This window comes from Xiphophorus maculatus, chromosome 5 (assembly GCF_002775205.1).
Source record: "Xiphophorus maculatus strain JP 163 A chromosome 5, X_maculatus-5.0-male, whole genome shotgun sequence".
NCBI classification, from domain to species: Eukaryota; Metazoa; Chordata; class Actinopteri; order Cyprinodontiformes; family Poeciliidae; genus Xiphophorus; species Xiphophorus maculatus.
Window position 1 is genome coordinate 19,920,429 of NC_036447.1, and position 20,345 is coordinate 19,940,773.

Consider the following 20,345-nt stretch of genomic DNA (forward strand, 5'->3'; position numbering starts at 1 on the left):
TTTAATTTTTTTTTTTTTCCCCATTTTCAATCTTTCACAATTAAAATTGAGTGTTTTCTCTTGTAGTCATTTGCATATCAACGTGAATTATATCAATACATAATTACTTCTGAAGAAGCTGTTTTTTTTGTTTTTTTTCCATTTTCAGGAAGCCTTTAGGCAAAACACAAAGATTATACAGTAACACAGAATACAAATGGTAACTGCAGCAAAGGGTAGCAATGGGTAAATACACAGCACAACAAGAAGAGCTTAGAGCTTGAATGAAACAAGTGGCTGAAAAATACACACAATAATAGAATAGAAAAAAACAATATTGATAAAATATTATTAAAAATAATAAAGACAGCAGTATACAAGAGATAAAGACAACTTTACATTTATACATAGCGGCCAGAGGCAGGCACCAGGAAGTAAAACAGTTTAAATACCGCATCATCTACTGCAGCTACTGTAGCTAAAACAAATCAGTGCAGAGTTGAAAGGGGTCTAAGACATTGGCCAACATGGGGACGAGGAACAACACAATAAAGAGGCACCTTATCCAAAAGAGAGCAGCTTTGCTGGTTGTGACTGGAGAGATGGTTTGTTTAATGGGTTCAATGGATTTTGCTGGATGAACTGCTAACAAGGCTTGTGCTTGTCAGGTTCTGCTAAAGGCCATGTGTTGCCTTAATTGATATGAAAAAAATAAAACTGGTCAAGGAGCGCAGGTGGTTTGAGCATGGATCCCACTCTAAGCCTGTGTTCGAAATGTCCACTCGTTCACTCATATAAAGACCTAAGTACTGGTGAACTAACTAACTAGTGATCCAAATTAACAGTTTTCTTCTAATTGACTCTGATACATGTTGTGTAGGGTAATTAAATGCATCAAACCTCAAAACTCCCACTTTTTTAGTCTGTAAACACGTCAACTAACAACATGTTCTTTGACCCACTTTAATTTTGAGTTTGGTCAAAATCAGGTGGACGTTAGGAACATGTGCTTTGATGCATAGACTGAGATCATCTACAAATATAAGTTGTTAAATTTAATCAGCCTACACAAAACATTTTTACGTTTAATATTTCTTAAAAAAATAGAAATGGCTTGTCAGACCTCAAGAAAACCATTAATTGGCATCAGCAGTTCAAATCCAACTGAACTATTAAATGGGATTTGCAGGTACTTTTGTTTCCAGTAGAAAACTCATTGATACCTGCAGAAGTATCCCTAAATATGAAACGATGGACAGCATGAGATAATGCTGAGGTTGAAAACATAATTAACATCATGTACATTTACAATACAAACATAAAAGTTGTGACACACACCTGCTTTTTTACTTTTCTTTACTGTATCCACTTAAGCAGCACTAAGAGTGTAACTTCAATATAAACAAATGTAAATAAGACCCATGGAAAGTTATTAAATATCTCATACAAAACAACAGTTATTAAAATTGTAGTCTGTGTGCAAATAAACATATGAGCATGATCGAAATTGGGCTCATTATTTATGTTCTTACAGGTATTTACAATTTATTTTTGACATCTTTATCATCTGTTGGAACTTAAACTTTCGGAAATGCTCCAGGTCAGGCTGACTGGGAATTGCTGGAATTAGACATTTTCAGTCTGTGAATAGCAATTATTAGTTAATGAAACTAGTATTAACAAATGCTAAATCAAACTACAACAGCTAACATTGGGATACTAACACCATCCTCAGATTACTGAGCCATTACTACTAACATTACAATGCTAACTGCACAATGTATAAATGTAAGCACACAAGTGCCAACACTAGTACTAACATTAGCATGCCAAAGCTAACATTAGCATGCTAACACATAAAAATGGTTAGCATGCTAATGCTAACATTACCATGCAAGGTCAATTCTGTCCCTACATCTACAGTCTATTTCAACTGACCTTATCAATGTATCACATGACACAAACTTCTAGAGAACCACATAATATCATGAAAGATTACATTCCGAGTTTCCAACCCACAGCAGAAATGGCTGTTTTGTTTATAGTGAACGAGTGGACAATCTGAACACAGTCTGAGAACAAATGTACCTGTCTTCTTTTTTTACGAGTAGTAGCTCACAGTTTTAGTAAAAGAAAAAAATTTTGAGGCATTTATTAGAATAAAAAAAAAACAGGACTGTACAAGAAGTTTCAAAACAACACACATAACTTGTAAGTCTTTTACCACATCCCGTTTCTTTACTAGTTTTTTTTTTTTTTTTTTTTTGCCACATTTTTTTCTTAAAATATATATTTGATATCTGCAAATTTATTTCACAGTAATATACAATCTAAGTGCCTTTGGGAGTGAAGGGGACTTGTGTGCTGATGGTTGTTTGAATCCAGTTCAATTGACCAGGCTAATGGTGATAAAAGTAGGTAAATGGGGGGGAAGAACTGACAAAAGAGGGAGACGATAAAGGAAATATGCATATCTTTGGTAAAAGGAATGCTCCCATAATGCCACAATACAGACTGACCAGCCAATAAGGCAATTAGTAAAAATGAATAATTGAATTTTCCTCAAGAGGAACTCCAAATCTGGAGTTTCATCCATCCCTCCTTAATCTGCTATTTTAATTTTGAGGGATCATAGGGAGGTAGGAGAGAGAGTAAAGGAAAGAGTTACAGGTGACACAGTGAATCTATTGGTGAAATATGAAAGAAAACTTCACTATCTGGTTGTGAGAAATTCTCCTTCATAGTTGGAAACACACCACGCTCTGGAGGAAGGATGTCCTTCTTCCTCCAAAGCACGGATCTGGGATTTCGCATATCCTGATACTGACGTTTCCACGCAGTGCTAAATACACCTCACATAGATCACTGCCTGTCCTGCAAAGTGCCAGTGTGAGTTGTAGCTGTCTAGTTTCATCGAATGACAGAGAGTTGACAGGAAAATACACAAGCTGCTTATGTTTGTTCTTAATCTCGCCTCTTATTCCGTCCACTTCTTCCACTGACAGATCCCTTCTTCCCTCCTTCCTTTTTAGCCCCTGCCCTGTCATTCACCTCAGCCTTGACTTCTTCCATATAGTCAGTCTCAGTCTCTTTGCCCTCTCCGTTGGCCTGGCCATTGGAATGGTTGCTGGGCAGGGCTAAGTAGGGGTGCTGGGGCAGAGTGGGAGAAGGGGACATAGAGTTGGAGATCAGTCCATCCACCTGAGCTCCAGCTGCCCCGTTGGACAGAGCTCTGTACTTGAGGCGGAGCTTGTGGGGCAGGGCAGTGACTTGGACCTCTGCGTGGTATTCACTGTGCAAACCGCCAGCTCCCTCTGCCTTCTGGTGGTAGCTGCTGATGTCTGAGGATGACGATGAGGGGGATTCGTCATCGGTGGAGCCCTCTTTATCAGAGCTACGAGGGTCTCCGTCGCTTGAGGAGGTGTCTTTAGCAGAGGAGTTCTCCTGATAGAAGGCATCAGGTCGGGGCCCTCCTTCGTAGGTGAGAACAGGGGGCTCTTCATCCAGTGTGCTGAGGTAGCCATTGTGCTGTATGAAGGACTTGCTCTCCTCACTGCTGATAAGCTCAGGGGCAAAGGAGTTCTGGGGACTCTCGGTGCGCTGAAGACGGTTCTCCTGAGCCTGGTAGCTGTAGCACGGGTGGTCGTCATCTGGCAGGTGGGTACTGTGACTGAACCGTTGCTGGAACTCCTCAGAGGAATCGGCATGATCATTGGTGTATTCATACTGAGGTGAGTCCATGGTCTTTGTCCTCTCTAGCTTCTCTGCAACCTCAGAGATGGTTACTGAGCAGTCAGAGAACTCTGAGGGCAAACTGTGCATGATGTGCTGTGGTGGTCTATTCTGCTGGGTCTGCTGGTTCTCCAGCTTCTGGTTCTCCATGGGGTAACAGCCACTGCTGGAACGGTACAAGATGACACTCCTCTGCGTAGAGGTGGCCTGAGGAGCAGGACCAGTGGTTTCCATGTGGCACTGTTGGTGCTCATGCTGATGATACTGGTAGTCTCTGGCAGTTTCAGCTAATGTGGTGTTTTGCTGGTGAGGGGAAACCAGAGTGGTGTTGCCACAGTAAGCGCCATTTGGTATCCCATTGGCAACTCCATTGGGAATCCTGTTGCTTTCCAGTCCACCCATCTCCATTCCCAAGGGCTCCTTCTTGATGTTGTAGCCAATGGGTTCAGGGCTATCTCTGGAAGAACCATCAGACATATCAGACACAGAGCCCAGAGGGGAGTACTTGTGGAGCATGGTGTGGCGTTCACTTCGGCTGGACTGTTCAGCTTCAGATGAGTCAGAATTCAGCATCACTTGGGACGCACTGGAGTAGCCGCTGCTCGAGTGGTAGGCGTTGCTGTTAGGGGTGCCATTGGTGCTACTCTCATTGCTACCTGGGTTTCCATCTGCAGCACTGTTGGAGATCTGCTGACTTTTCTCCATGTAGGAAGATGCACTAATGAGACCAAAGCGCAGTTTGAGCTGAAGGAGTTCCGTCTTCAGACGGACGTTCTCTTCGTTTAGTGCCATGACGCGATTCTCCAGCACCATATCATTGATGCGACGCTTCTCCCTCGAACGCTTGGCCGCCTCATTGTTCTTCCTCCGTTTTTCCCAATATGAGGCATCTTTCTTCTCATCAGAAATGAACTCTCGCTTGCGACGTGAGGTCACGGTTGATTTAGAGCCTTTGGGCTGGCGGCTGATCCGTGTTGAACCATCAGGACCAGGGGAAGGGAGGCTCCCATCGTAGGGAGAAAATGCTTCAACTTCCATGGTGCTTTTGTTGGTGTTGGATGGGATGTTTAGACTGAGACTTTCCAATTTTTTTTCCAACTGGGGGCCACAGTATGACCCTATTGAAGGGCAAAGGGGGGGTGAAACGATGGAACAGTTATACAAGCCTTTTACTTTGTTGGTTTAACGTTTGGCCTATGTCGCTGGATCAGTAAAAATTTCTGGATGAGGTATTTGTGCTTGATGAAAGGACTGCCTCATTGATTTGCTCTTACTTATCTTCCAAGGTTAAATTGTTCAAGTATCTAAATTAGCCAAAAAGATTAAAAAGAGGTGGAACTCGACGAAAACTTCAGACATTGAAGTAGTGTTCTGAAAAATGAGCGTCGAAAAACAGGAAACAAAGTTGGTGCTTGATTGTAGAGATATTTAAAGAGACTCTTCAAATAGTTCACAGCTCTCCAAAGTGTTGCAGGTGACTTTGAGTTTATCTGCCTCTTTGTCAGTCTTCAGGAGCTTTTCAGGTCGCTGCTGTGGTTCTCGCTGTGTCTGATGCAGGATGTAGGTCAGTACGTCTTCTCCAGGGCTCTTTCAGAACTCTGCTTCAGAGATGTCGACCTCTAGGTGGGTTACTGAGGCAGCAGGAAAGAGAAGAAGGGAAGGAACAAAAAAGAGAAAAAGTTAAATGAGGTGCAGAAACAGTCTGATATGACATTTATTTAAAAAAACATTACGATTATATGTTTTAACAGCAGCAGAAAGCTGCTTGTTTTGCTTCATTAGGTACAGAAAGCAGCTTATTTTTGTTAATGCCTTAAAAGATAAAGAAAACGCTATAGTTACACATGTGCAGACGGTGCTGCATATGCAGAAGTCTGTTACATGATGAGGAGTGAAATTGGCTGACCTAGTGCAAGCTCTGCAGAGGCAAACTATTAAAGAGCTGAGGGAGGAGTGACTGGATTTGTGCAGTGCTGATGGTTTACTATGGTGCAAGAAGAAAGAAACTGTTGATGCTGTAATTTCTGCTTTTTGGCCCGTGGGAGGTTCTAGCACAACAACAACATCTCAGTTTCTCTGATAGCCATCGCAGTTTCTAAATTTACACAACACTGCATACTGAGCTTCCGCGTGTCATCTCAACTTTGCAGCTAAACAGGAAGTCTTTCCCACCCATCATGCGTTGCACCATAAAATTAAAAACAATGCACCACAAACGGATGTTGACGGGCCGCTCTGTGTTATGTAACAGCTAGATTTGCTCTGGTTCCTCCGGTTTTCTCGCTGCACAACGTTGCACAGTTTGTATGCAAACATTAATTACACATCACAGCGCTGAGCCCTGCAGTGCCTCACAAGCATGAAAACATCCTTTTATGACACAGAGTGAACATAATCTAGGTCACTGTGCCTCCAATTCTAATGAGTTTGGCTTTGCTTTTTATTGACCACACTGGAATTGAAACGGGGCTTAAATTAGACATTGTGTCAAAATAGTCTCTTAAAATGTGTTTTTAAGAAAGAGATTTAAATTTTTAGTGAAGCCTAAGTTCAGCTTGATAGACACAAACAGAAAGAGGAACATCATAGTGTAACAAGTGACCTCTTTAAAGCTACTCAAAGAATCATAGATTAGAAATAAAAACAGTGCTATCATTGTTTTGTTTCCACAAGAACTTAGAATAATTGCAGCGATTCACCAAACAATTGTCCAGTGGTTGGAATTAGCCAACTTTTCCACAAAGAAGTAAAATCTAAAGCTAAAAATTTACTTTTTAATGTAGCATATGTTTAACAGCAAAAACACCAATAAATAATTGCCTTGTGTATTTTTTTTAATACATTCATTCAGAAATGGGTAAGAATTTAGTGAGCTCTTGTGCAAATGTAAGGTTTAGGTACAGAAAAGTGTTTTAATTTTGTTGAAGCAGCAGGCACCTCCAAATCTATGCAGTATCTATTTGCAGAGCTGAACAAATAACCACTCCTGTTATCCAAACAGTGAGGACATAAGGGTCAAAATCGCAGTCCTCCGCTAGGCCTGCATGAACATCAGGGAAACATGTTGCTGTGATAATATTAATGAAAGTGGCCATAACCGCAGTCATTACAACTATCCACATTTCTCATATTGTTTTATTTCTTTTCTTTCATTAAAATGTCCTGTTATTACATAAAGTGAGGTCATTGAGGCTGGTGGAAGTCTGTCCCAGAGGCCAAATATATTATTAGCATGCAACAAAATTCTGCATTGAACTTGAAATATAATATCCTACCAAATACTGAATCTAAGAAGTACTTTCTGTTCGCAATGTTGATCATGTTTTATTGCTATGAAGGTTGCAATTTGATCTACTGCGCAACCTTTCAGTAAAACCTAGTTAGTGGAACAAAATTGACCTAAATGTGTTGTTCCCCTTTAATTAGAGCTGCAGATCTAGTGCCACAGAAGTGTTTTCAAGTAATACATGTTATCCAATCTTTCTTGGCTCCCTCCAGAGTCAGTGACCCTGTTACATAACCCCTCGCTTATTGAAAAAGAAACGATATCATGACCACAGACGACTTAAAACCTGCTCTGGATACAAAGGTGTTTATTTGCCTTTTTGAATCTCGCGTCCTGTCTAACTTTGGCATGCAGCACAAAGAGATCTGAACTGAATCACACAAAACGATGTGGAAAAATGTAGGCTGAAAGCCTCCGCCCTCCCCGATCTTGGATAATTTTCATTAAGAGCGAGGAGAGAGGCAGCGCGAAAACAAAGGCGGGCGGGAAGAAAGCACGCACGCACACGTCTCTGCGCTGTCCCACTGACCTAGAAACGGCGCAAAGCAGTAAACACTCCTCCTGTCTTTGACGGTGCGCCACTAAATAGGTCAGTGGGACTGCAAGGGAGGGGAGAAGCAGGAGAGTATTAGAGCGTACGCTAAAAATAGTGAAAGAGGTAAGGGAGGGGGGGGAGAGAATAGGGAGACAGAGAGAGCGAGAGGGGGAGATCTGGTGACAGAAGGAATTCAGTTAGTGGACATGAGAGGAATTTTACAGACTCTGCTGCAGCACGATGAAACAAGGTGCACTCAAACACGTCACCTACATCGACATAAGGGGGGATTTTTTTTTCTTTCTTTCTTTATGCAACATTAACTCCTGAGCACCGGCGAGAGAGCACGTTATACCTTTCCCGAACACATTACAGCAGAAATCCATGGCAGATGGGGAAATTATAACCAGAGATAGCGCAACGGCATTGACGTCATGGCACACACCCTTCTCTGCAGCCAAATTCACTCCCATGCTCCCTCACAGGCCCGCTCAGGGAGGGGCTGTCGTTGTTGCTCATTGCCTACGTGCTCTGAATTTTCTCCTGGTGAGGACCAAAGCTTGTGTAACACATTCATATTACAAAGCAGCAGATGCCACAGGTTTACAAGCTGACCTCCGATACCTTTGCGTAGTCGTATAGACTCAAGAGATAAGAGCTCAGGCACGGCGCATTGTGTAATTTGCTCTTTGTGTGCCTAGAAAGACTCATTCACTGTAAGATGTTTTCTGACTGTGTGTTTTCACAGAGGAAAAAACAAACCCCTCCCCCCTGGGGTAGTTCACAGCCACTTGCCACTCGGTGGAGGAATGCTTCACCTCTGACCCTCTCCGAGGCAAGCGTGATTAAAAACGCAAAAACGTCCTCTTCCCCCTCCTCCATGCTTAAAAAGATCCAACACCACACACGTGGAAGAGGCCCCAGATAGGAACCTCCATTTTTTTTTTGTTTGCACCAAGGCTTTTGTGTCAAACAAACCAGGAGGCGAGAATTCCCTGACAGAAACTAACCTCGATATGACAATGTGCCGATTAACAACGACTGGAAACAATTACTGCGGAGAAAAGGGTGCAGGTTTTAAAAGCATTTTCTTAACCAGTACAATTAGATTTCACATTAAGTTATGAAAGCTGGGACAAATCAGGAATTGCATCTCTAATCTTGTGCCTTTCAGAGCCTGAGCCAAATAATTATAATAAAAACAAAAAAAGTAGTCCACCCCTTGCCCTGCAAACCTCGTGCCTCTCTTCCTCACCCAGATTCAGGTCTGACCTACATTTGGAGAGTTGGCTGGGACGGAGTGAGCAACGCACCCACTGTGAAACCAGACCAACTGGCAGCAGCCGGACTCACCAGCGCTGCGCCTGCCCTCGCCAGACAGGGGTTTCCGATGCATTGCATCACAAGGCTGGGCGCCCTTCTGCTAACTTTACAACAAACCCACACCAAGATTTGGCACAAAACATAAAGAGAGGAAGGAAGAGCTGCATTTGGCTCACCCTATACGTTTTCTGGTGGAAGAAAAGAGGTAATCAGGTTAAAAATAGCAGCAGCAGACACTGAGCAGCTGTGTTACATCACCATTTTCTAAAAACACAGCTCCCACTGTGAAGATTTACTCTATTTCTGCTTTGGAAATTAAAAACAAAATATGCAGAGAGTGCATAGGAATCAACAGGAATCCTAGAATTTCCCACAACAAAACTAAACCTTTAAAGAAGTGTTATAAACATTCTGGATATTTGAGTACAAAACATGTGCCTACTTCACAATGTGCATGTTGAACAAGTCTCATAACAGCTCAGCTGCAACAGTTTGCTGAAGGGATGATTTACTCCGGTTTTCTAGGTCAACAAACGCAGCTGACCTCCGTTTCAAAATCCTCATTCAACACCTGAAACGTGTTTGAAATATGGACCCTTCCGCATTAAATACGCATTATTTAAATTAGTTTGCTTAACACCTTTACCAAAGTTAACATGCTTTATATGTAATCTAAACCTGACCTTTTTACAGCGTCGATATAATTTGCTCTTGAAGTAAAGAAATGGCTGTAAAATTGCCCTTTATAATTATCATTTTTAAAATTATTTTAATGTGTTTGAATTTTTTTGTCATTTCACTAACCGAAGAACAAAAATAACTGAGTGTAACCTTTAATGATGTGGCAATTCGGAGTTAAAGGACATCGACGTTATTTTTTTAGATATTACTATTTCTTTCTTTCAAACATTTACTGAAAATCAAACATTGTCTGAACTCACTTTTATTCATTTACACCATTACAGACCCCTGAATAAAACAATCAAATGTAAAACCTTTCAAGAGGTTTTGATGCTGCTCTGCTGGTTATGTCATATCCTCTGCGTTTACATAAAGGAAACTGTGGTCTTTAGAAAACGACCTAAAACAGGAACCAAAACAGCACAACCAATTGATCCACAAATCTGAACAAAAAAAACCATTTCTAGTAAAAGAGGCATGGAGCCGCTGCTGGCATATCAGTTTTTGTTGATTCAAAAGAACAAAAATGTTATCGTCATTTTGTTCAGTATAAAATCTTTATAATAAGGAATTGGAAAATACTAGATTGATTAAACTTGAAGAAAGCTAGAGTAAGACAGAACATCCCCTCCGCCTACATGTTCATGTTCTTGCACACTGCCAGTCAGCTGACTAAAAGAAGCATGTTACACATTTTCTTTTGAATATTTGCAAATATTTATAATAAAAAAACAGTTGTAATGAAGAAACTGAAGCAGTCTTAGCCTTACCATTCCTAGTAATGGAATGCTGTATTGAATCTAGTGAGCTACAAGTGGCCTGTTCATGGCTACCAGAGCAGATAGCCTGACTAACCGTCTAACATCAGCTTGTTACACTGGTGTCCCTTTGAAAAAGGCTTAATATTCAGTGTCACAAGTACTTTATGGCAAGCATTCAAACATCTCAACATTTCACCTTCTTTTTTTAAAACATGCTAACAAAAGAGTAGGTATAGATATGGTTATTTGTTCCTAAATTATTAAATTATGACATTTTACACCTAATTACTAAGCTATAAAACTGTTACAAAATTTAGAGATGGTTAACTATGTCATTGCTTAATCCCACGTATCTGAACCAAAATGACACGTTAAATAAAACATTATTAATGTCACAACAAATATGCTTCATTATCTCAGCTATGATTATATGTTTGACGGGTTTTTCCATTTCAAATTGAAGTCTTTTTTTTTCCGTAAATTTTTTATGTAAAACTGTATTTTTACTTAAGGTTATCAATATCTACCTAATGCTATTGTACACCAATTCATAACACTATTTAAACAGGTTATGTATCGTTAAGAAAGAGAAATATTTACATTAAATGTGCGTTTTGGCTGAAGATGCTACAAAAGTAACACATTTTAAACAGAATTGCGCCCCGATCGGATCCGATGCATCTGTTTGCATACATCAAAACACATAAACGGATAAATTAATAGCTCAGTAGTTGTTTGGTAGGCGGAAAAAACGGAAGAAAAGGAGCATGCCACGTGTAGGACTTATTATAGTAAGTGAATTAAGCGGACAACAGAGCCCAGCAGCAGCTGTCCCCGTTCACTGCAACACACCACCATGAGGGCTTTTACCTAGCCTTGACATTGACCACATATGTGCACTCCTGCCTGGAGCTAAATAATAATAAAAAAAAACAGAGACTTCTACAAACGTGTCCAGCTTGGCTCCCCTACGAGTCGTGTGTTACGTGACCCAAGAAGGAAGCCGCAAACGCCCGAAAGTCACGCACAGACGCGGGGATCAAACCGGCGGAGCAGCGAGTCGCCATGTGAACAATACCCGGCCACGAGCATCCCGCTCCTCCCGTCGGTGAAACGGCTTTATGTGAGGCGGTAAAAGGTTTAAAACACGCACACAGGTAAAGACAGGAGTCCACGAAGAGGTCCAGCGCTCAGTCAAAACATACCTTTCAGCGTCCCGGAGGACGAGCAGCAGCAGCAGGAGGAGAAAAAAAAAAAAGCTTCAGGCTTTCCCCGACACAAAAGCTGTCTCGATCCCGCTTCCTCCTTCCCGTATTGTCCCTTCAGAGGAGGAAACCTCCAGGAGCGGAAAAAAAAAAGAAGAGAGAGGAGACGTGAAATAAAACTAAGTTTGTGCGAGTGCCGCCGCTCGGCTCCGTGTCGGATGAGTCACTGGCTCGGCTGGATGCTGTTCCTGTCCTTTTTGGCTCGGGCTATCTGTGCGTCGGCTGTGCGCTGCCGGACACTTTGCTCCAGTTTCTCCGGCTCCCCTGCTACAGATATGTGTTAGTAGGTCAGCGGTTGCATAACAGCTCTTAGGCTGCCGAGTCACGTTTTTTTCGGTCCCAGTCTCTCTCTCTCTGCAAGAGCTCTACTGGCCCCTTTCTTTTTGTTCCCCTCTGCGCCCCATCTCTTTTCGGCTCCTCCACTTGCGGGAGTGGTTCATTTTATTTAAAAAAAAAAAAAAAAAAAGGGTGTGAATGCGTAACAACACCTGGGTTGTTATGCTGTAGTTTTTTAAGCCATGCTCATTACAGGATTTTTCCTCGTGAGACAAAATTAGCTCTTTTGAAACCTGTGAGGAACTTTTTACTAATCCTTTTGCAACACTAGTTGTTTATAAACATCTACCCCATAAGTCATTTGTAGACCTGAGATAGTTAAAATATATAGTCTGTTATTCATTTGTTTATGTGGTGTGAACAGTCTTCCTCTTCCTGCTGGAGCTGGTTTTGCTTAATACAATAAACCCAAATTAATGAGTTTTTGGGAACTAATGTAAAATACAGAAAACTGTGGTGGAAATTAAACAACATTTAAAAGCAAACTAGGATTTAAATATGAAATATCTTATTTTTCTCATAGCTCTAGACTAGCCTGTCATGATTTTCTTTTTGGCTATTTTTATAGATACCGGTGCAGTTCTGATAAGAGAACCTAATTGTTTAAAATAAAACTGTATAGAAAATATTCAACCTTTTTGTTTCTTATAGCCTGATATAAAAAAACTGATTTAACTTGACCTTTTTAACCTCCTGAGACCCGGGCTTTTGTTTGATGTGCATTTTTTATGTCTCCTTACTATTTGGGATTAGTATGACCTAATTTTAGTTGAAATTAAATTTTAGCTTTCTATGTGCTCTTGAACTATGTCAAAACCAATGCCCTCATATGAGGACAATGGGTCTGTTTTTGCATATACATTTCTCCTTGTCATTTGGGATCATAAGGACCCAATTGGCCTAAAAATGAAATTTCAGCTTTCTACAATAAGTGGTTTTCTCAAAACCCAATGTCCTCAGACGAGGACATTGGGTCTATCTGTGTGACGATAAGACCATTCAATCAATGTTATTATTTACATCTGTGTTTACAAAAATGTAATGTCCTCATATGAGGATGCAGGGTCTCAGGAGGTTAAGTTTGCTTAGATTGTCAAAATTGCATCTATTAGCTCATTGCGAGAATACGAGACCAGTTTAAAGCTTTTTTAATATTATTTCTTCATAAAATTTACATGAGATACAATTAGTATAATTCTAAACAATATGGGAAAGTTAAGATAGGGTTTGATAAGGCCAAAACATTTGAGTTTTGAGAAGATGCTGCTGGAGCTGGTGAGAGAGCGTAAAACAGGAACCATGAGCTGAAAGGCCACTCAGAGAAGAAGCCATACATCCATAGCATATGATAATCCTGATGGCAGTTTGGTTAAATTTTAAAGACATGTCCTGGCTCATGAAACAAAAACTGTTGTGTTTGGCAAAAATGATAATTGTTATATTTGGAGATAAACCAGGGAAACCTTCAAGCCCACGTAGAAAGAGCTAATGGGTTTCCCAACAATGATGTACGGAGGTGGCACCATGATGTTGTGGGGGTGTTATGCTGCATGAGGGACTGGTGAAATTCACCAAATATATAGCATCATATAGAAATTACAATATGTGTAAAAACTGACATAATATCAAAAGACATCAACCTGGATCCTAAAGTTTGGCATAAACAAATCTTGCAAATAGACAGCAGCCCTTAGCATTCCACCAAATTACCTATAAACTTGCTTCAGGACATCAGTCCCACAGAAGATTTGTGGTCAGAGTTGAAAAGGTGTGTGTGGGGGGGTGCACGCGGGCGTGCGTGCGTGCGTGTGTGTGTGCGTGTGTGTGTGTGTGTGTGTGTGTGAGCAGGTTGGCCTACAAACACAAGGTCTGTCAGGAGGAATGTCCCAGAATCACAGCAAGCTGTTGTGAAGAGCTTGTGGAAGAATACCCAACATGTTTAACCCAACTCATACAGTCTCTAAGGCAGTTTCATCAAATACTAAGATTACATATGCATAATTCTGAACATAAAATGAAAGTTTTGGACTTCTTAAGAAAATCTCTCTAGTCTTGTATCTGCTGCACAAAGAGTTGGGAGTGTTTCAGGTTACGGTAGATGTTTTTCACATCTGAAGAGTGAACCTTTCATCCATTTTCTTTGAAGAATTTCTCCAGCTCAGTCACACTGGATGAAGAGCCTTTTAGAAGAAATATTTAACACAGATTCTCATTTAATTTTAGTTTTGCACTTTGACCATTCCTATATAGAAATATGCTTTTCAAAGCATTTCATTGTAGCTCTGACTGCATGTGAACCTCCATCACTCTTCTCTTCAGCGCTGTCCAACTTACCTGTCCCCGCTGAAAAATAATCCACACAGCATGAGACTTTCTTCACCATGTTGCACCGTGGGGAAAGTCTGTTCAGGACTTAATGTGCAAAATAAATTTCCTGTGACACCACACATTTGGCATGTAGTTATGGTTTCATCACATAAAAGACAGAAGTTATTCATTATTGCAACAATCCTGCAGCTTTTCTATAACTTTTTAGAAATGCATACGGACGGCTAATCTGCTTGTCAGGATCTGTGTTTTTCTGTGTGTTTAGAGTTTTTCTGTGTCCCTGAGTCTTTGTGTTGTCCTGTCTTCCCCTTGATTGTTTCCCAGGTGTGTCTCGTTTCTGTGATTACCCTCCCATGTATTTAATGTCACCTGTGTCTCAGCGTCTCTGTTGAGTCCTTGTCTATCTACCAGTCGGTTGTCATATCCGTCTCTTCTTGTAAGCATCCATTCGTATAACCAGTTGCTACTGACGTTGAGCCCTGGCTTCCGCTCAGTCGTGCTGCCTGGTGTTTTTGGATTTTGTGCTCAGGCTTGATCATCATTAAACTACCTTCAAATCATCTTTACCTGGGTCTACAAGCGTCTGCCTCACCACCACCTCACACCAATTCATGACACTGCTCTTTATTCATAGTGATTGTGGCTCAGTTAAGGATCCTTTCAGCTGTACAGTCAGTTAATATATGTAGCTGTTAATATTCTTATTATCTCATTGCAAAAACATTCAAACATGAATTATGGGGAGGAGATACTCGTTGAGTAGTGAGCTGGAACATCCTCAAATCATCTCTTGTCCTGCTCTGGTCTGCAAAAACAAGATGGTTAGAGAATCGTGTTGTTTATGCAGCAAAGCGCTTTATAGCAGCGCCAATGTTTTCCACTGTTGCATTCAGGTTTTATAGTGAGGAAATAATTTGTGCTTCACCCTTTTCATTGCTTTGGTCCAGCTTAAAAATCTGCATCAACATTATTTAAAATCAAAACCTAAATCAAACAATTTGCTGTTTTAGATAAAATTGAATGCTTGAATAACCTGTTTTCATGTGGCTGAAGTTACTTCATATTTACAGCACACATGGGGTTGTTACTTTTATTTATTTATTTATCTTTTTGTTCATTTAAAATTTTTAAATCTTCTTATAGGAGCTCTTCTGTCATCCAACAAAGCCTGTTGTTCTCAGCACGTTCATATTCCATATTTCATGGGGTCTTACATCAGTGCTGCTTCAGCTCCGTCCCTTCCCCCCTCTCTGTCTGCAACCGCACACATGCATCAGTTCACACACACACACACACACACACACACACACACACACACACACACACACACACACACACACACACACACACACATCATTACCACCATTACAATGTTGGGGAAACAGCGGCCTTGAACTTGTCTGGCTCCTCCTTCCTCCCAGTCAATCCTCTGTCAGAAGCCCCAACCCCCAACACTCTCCACCATTTCTCCAGCTGCAGCTCCAGCTGTGGTGTGGCAGTGCCTGCTTAGCAACCACAGGCTTTCACTGCTTCTCATATTTATTTAGGGAGGGGAGGAGGTGTGGGGGGGGGGGGTATCAGACTGGATCACAGACAAAAGGTCTGGTGTCTGTGTTGCTGTTTAGGTAAAAAAACAAAACCAAATGTTGTTGCACACTTAACCTGTGTAGTGTAACACTAAAGTGTGTTTTCTTACACCACTAAGACTGAAATGAGATTATGTTGGGCTTCTCCAGATACATTTTTCATTAAAAAAGCTTCTCCTTTAAAATCCATCTCTGCTTTTTCTGCATGTGCAGCATGTGGTGGTGTAGTAAACACAATAGACAGTGCTGTGGATGAATGAATGAATGAATGAATGAATGAATGAATGAAATTCATGCACATGAAGGCACTCAGCGCCCTCTAGTGTTGCCATAAGTAGGAAATGCTGAATGAAAAATCAAAAATGTAATTAGATTTAAATATCTTTTGAGGGACGGTTGTGTAATTCTGAATTTGTTTGTTTTGTTTCGTTATGTTTTGTTTTTTTTTGCTGCAGCTCTTTGGTTGTGAATTCTCCAAAGCCACATCCTGGTTCTGAAAGAGCTGATGTATGGATGCTGATCATGCCTCCATTTCCCCCCACATGGGACATTCTGTTTCCAGCTCAGCTCCTTTAAGGCTAAAAATAGCCTATTTTTTCTGTTTTCCATCTGACGTGATCGATGACTCATTCAGGGTCTCACTATTTTCTCCCGCATTCACCCCCCTCCTCACGTCTCGCTGTCCCCTGTGAGTGGATCACCTTTACCGAGAAAACCGGGTCGCCGCCACTGCGGGGATTGCAGTTTTACGGCGTTTATTAAACAATGTATAGCCACAAATGAAAATCAAATTGTTTGCTTTAGCTCTAAGTGAAAATTGTGAGATTATTTTTGGCTAAAAGCTACTGAAATATGTTGTTTTCTTGAACGTACGCTGTGACCTTCAGATCAGATGTTCCTGCACTGTGCACACAAGAGTTTGAACGCATAAGGTCAAAACTTCTGTGGCTAACAGTCCATGTCAAAATCCAGAATATCAATGAAAGGTTCATTTATTTCATGGTTTTAGTTCAGAAACCAAAGCTTAGAAAATAATTTTTTATATAGCAGATTTCAGAACAACTGTTGTGGAGAGGACTGATGACTTTACAGAAGTCGTAAAGGTCACTGCTGCAAAAGCTGGCTGTGTCCAAGAAGATTAATGGAAAGTTGAGTGGAAGGTAAAAGTTTGAAAGCAACCTTCATTTTTCAAGCTTAGCTGTTTTTGTTTTTGTTTTGTTTTTCTCACACAGGTGTTTTTCAACAGTTCATGTGTAATAAGTAGCCTTAAGAGTGAGACTTCTTGCTTTTAGTGACAAGGTCATTGTAGAAAAAACCTTATGGATGAAAAGGAAAAAATGTCAGATTTGTTTTTTTTTATTTAAATGGCAATAAGATTAAAAACAGTTCTGTGACCAATGTGTTACACTTATGTTTGGTCTTCATTAGAAGCATTGTTTGTTATTTCATACACTCCTGTTTTGCATTATAGTAACAAGTTGATTAATTGGGCCTCTGATGGTGTAATGGTGGAACAGGGAACTCATACAGAGGCTGTCCTCGAGTTTCAGATAAGGACTTATGCTGCATGTTTCACCCCGTTCTTTTTACGTCTCTGTCCTGTCTGAACTTTCCAAATAAAAGTCTCTGATGCCACAAAACCAGCACTAGGTTTTGTGATTGAACACACTTCCCTCCACCAATCACTACTCAAAAAAGAAATAACATCAAACTGTCAGAAATATTTTTAAAAATATATATATTTTTAAAACCATTTAATTAGACAAATAAAATAAAAAACAATACCTTAAGAAGTTAATATGTTAACTTATGTTCAGGAGCAGGGCTTCCCTCCAGCACTGCTCTAATTACCCAGCAGTCTCTTTGTAACCATTTAACTCAGCCTTCACTGTCAGCCATGTTGTTTCAGTCCCAACCCTCCCTCACCCTTCACTGGACATCTCTTCATCTCTCCTCATCCCTTCTTATCCCTCTCATCCTAATATCTACTTTCTATTATCATTTTCATCCAGTCCTCTTTGTTTCATGTCCCATCTGGTTGGTCCTACATCGGCTCAGGAAAAGGTCATTTCCCGAAGACTTCTTCCTCACGCTGAGTCTTTTCCTCCTAAGCCTTTAACAACAAGTTGCCCCAGATGACCCATCTCCAAACCCAGTCCATCATTTCAACTCATATTACTGTGCTGTGGTCTTCTTTGCTAGTGAATTACGTAAAGCATTAAGCTTCATGCATAAGAAGGAAAACACTTTCTTGCGTGAAATAACAGAGGTATTGCAACTTTTAAAAAACAGTAAGGCAAATCCCATTGAAGAGTTTGAGGGAGAGTCACAAGACATGGAAAGTGGGGTGCAGTGTAGTTTTTGAAGGAAATTACTGAAATAAATTTACTTTTCATTGATATTTCAAATTATTTTAGATGCCCTGCCAAAAGAAGACAAGAATAAATGACCAGGTACCCAAAATACCTCAACTTAAATGTCACCCAGCTCTTTAAAATTAGATCTTTTTTTTCTGAGTATTTTAGTGAGAGCAAAGTAGCTCAGATTTTGGCAAATATTAACATGTATTTTTTTCCAGGATGTTGCTAATCTCTGTTTTTCTCTTAGTTAATAATGTACTGCTCTTTTGTATCGGTTCAAAGATTTTTGTTATAAAGCCTGGGTCGGTTAGCTACTGAGGCAATTGGAGTACGTCTGCTTTATTAAACATAACGCCCCAACAATAATTTCTTATTGCTTTTGAAATGTCCCTGTTGAATTCAACTTTTGAAATGCATGTGACCAAACTGGATCTTAAAAATCTCACACTGACCTTTCAGCTATTCCATTTCACAACAAACTCATGAAAACAACAGATGGCTCTGTTGGTCAGTGGGAGTTCATCTTGAACGCGCTGTGTGAGTACATGTAAAAGTGGGATTGAAATTGCTTAGTGCTCTTCACATAGCAGATTTGCAGGGCGCTAGACAGCTGATTAAAAGAGCCAAAAGCTGCTAAATATGGCAGAGAGGACTCATAAAACTTTGACATTTGCATCACCCGACCTTTCATGTATGCGCCTCACTCACCACAGCACCAAGAAGATGATTAATGTCAGACCTACGTAAAAGTTTTCAGAAATCTTATGCATCTTCCCAATATGTATGTTTCTTTTCAGTTCTCAAGCTCGACGTATCGATTGATATTTAATGTTAATAAAACAATGACAACAAAGTGAAGTTAGTCAAACGAGGTTTAACAATTTGAATCGGAGTAGCCGTCTACTCTGAGGTTGGAGTCATGGAAATAAGTTGACCTTCAATTCATCAACTAATCAAACTAAAAGAAATGCTTATGTTGCATTTTGGAGCATGAAAGGCCGTTTTGAATTCATACCACTTGGACTGTAATGAATTTAAGATTAGACTTTGACTCCAGATGCAAATTAGCTTATGCTCTTGGTGACATTTATGTTTGAGTTGTACATTGTACCTTTCAAATAAAGTTTATTATTGTTAGCTTATTTATTACTATACAACACCCTTCCTTTTTGAGCCTTCCAGTGACGGTCTTCCTTCAGTGCTTATTACTGACCTGCAGCATTACACAAGTGCACTTCAGCTGGAAGTTATGAACTGCTGTCTAGTCATTTTCCTTCAGGATTCATGATTCCATCAATTAGGCTATAAAAATATTCGCCCTGGGGATCTACAGTATTTTATCCTCTTTATTACTTTTACAAATCAATCTCAATCAATAAAACTTGGCTTTCTTGACCCACACAAAAAAGGAGAAGCCTTCAACGTCAAAGTTAAAACTGATTTCTACAAAATAATGACAACTAAATACAAATTATATTACATAAAATAAGGCGTTGCATAAATTCAACAGAGGTCCAGCCAGTTGGTGCTAGTATTCCACTTACTGTGAAATAGGAGAAATGGAGATCACCTAAGTGATTGTAGTATAAAGACGTCTGTGTCTTGATACTGGAAGGTTCATTCACTGTTTCATCATTATTGCTGGCCAGACAAAAAAAAAAAAAAACACTCCAAGCAAATCAGAGAAAATGCTACTGAAAATATAAGTCGGGGGATGGAAACAACCTTCTCTAAAGCACTGAACATATCAGACACCAAACACTGCACATCACCACAAACAGTCCATGTGGGGATGGAGTGTCTGAGGAGAAGAGCTGGCAGAGGTTGAACAGTTTAGCAGGAAGAGCGGAGGAAAACTGCTGCGCCTGCATGCAGCCTGATGGAGACCTGTCCACACAGACTGTGTGCTGCGGAAGGCGCATCTACTAAATACTGACTTGAAGGTGGTGAATGTTCATGCAATCACTTATTTAATGTTTCATATTTTTATTTAATTGTCATCACTTTTCAAGAACTCATTTTTTAATTTGACATTAAGGGTTTTTTCTGTCAAAAATAAAAATGTTTAATCAGAATTGATTTATAAAAGCAATATAAAGGGCAAAAACAGTTCAGGTTCTGACAATTATCCTTTCTTCTTATTAAAATCAGGTCAGATTTTTTTTTTTTTTTT

The 20,345-nt window shown here is 40.2% G+C and overlaps 1 protein-coding gene across 1 annotated transcript; it reads right to left on the reverse strand.

Moving 5' to 3' along the window:
* Positions 1–5: 5 nt before the first annotated feature.
* Positions 6–11,987, reverse strand: LOC102235545 (nuclear factor interleukin-3-regulated protein-like). The gene is made up of 2 exons (XM_005797230.3): positions 11,503–11,987; positions 6–5,342 (listed from the first exon to the last, which is right to left on the reverse strand). The coding sequence occupies exon 2, from the start codon at positions 4,747–4,749 to the stop codon at positions 2,944–2,946; it is 1,806 nt and encodes a 601-aa protein (XP_005797287.1). The 5' UTR covers positions 4,750–5,342; positions 11,503–11,987; the 3' UTR covers positions 6–2,943.
* Positions 11,988–20,345: the final 8,358 nt, after the last annotated feature.

Coding starts and splice junctions, on each gene's coding strand:
- LOC102235545 (XM_005797230.3), bottom strand. CDS start 4,749: ATGGAAGTTGAAGCATTTTCTCCCTACGATGGGAGCCTCCCTTCCCCT.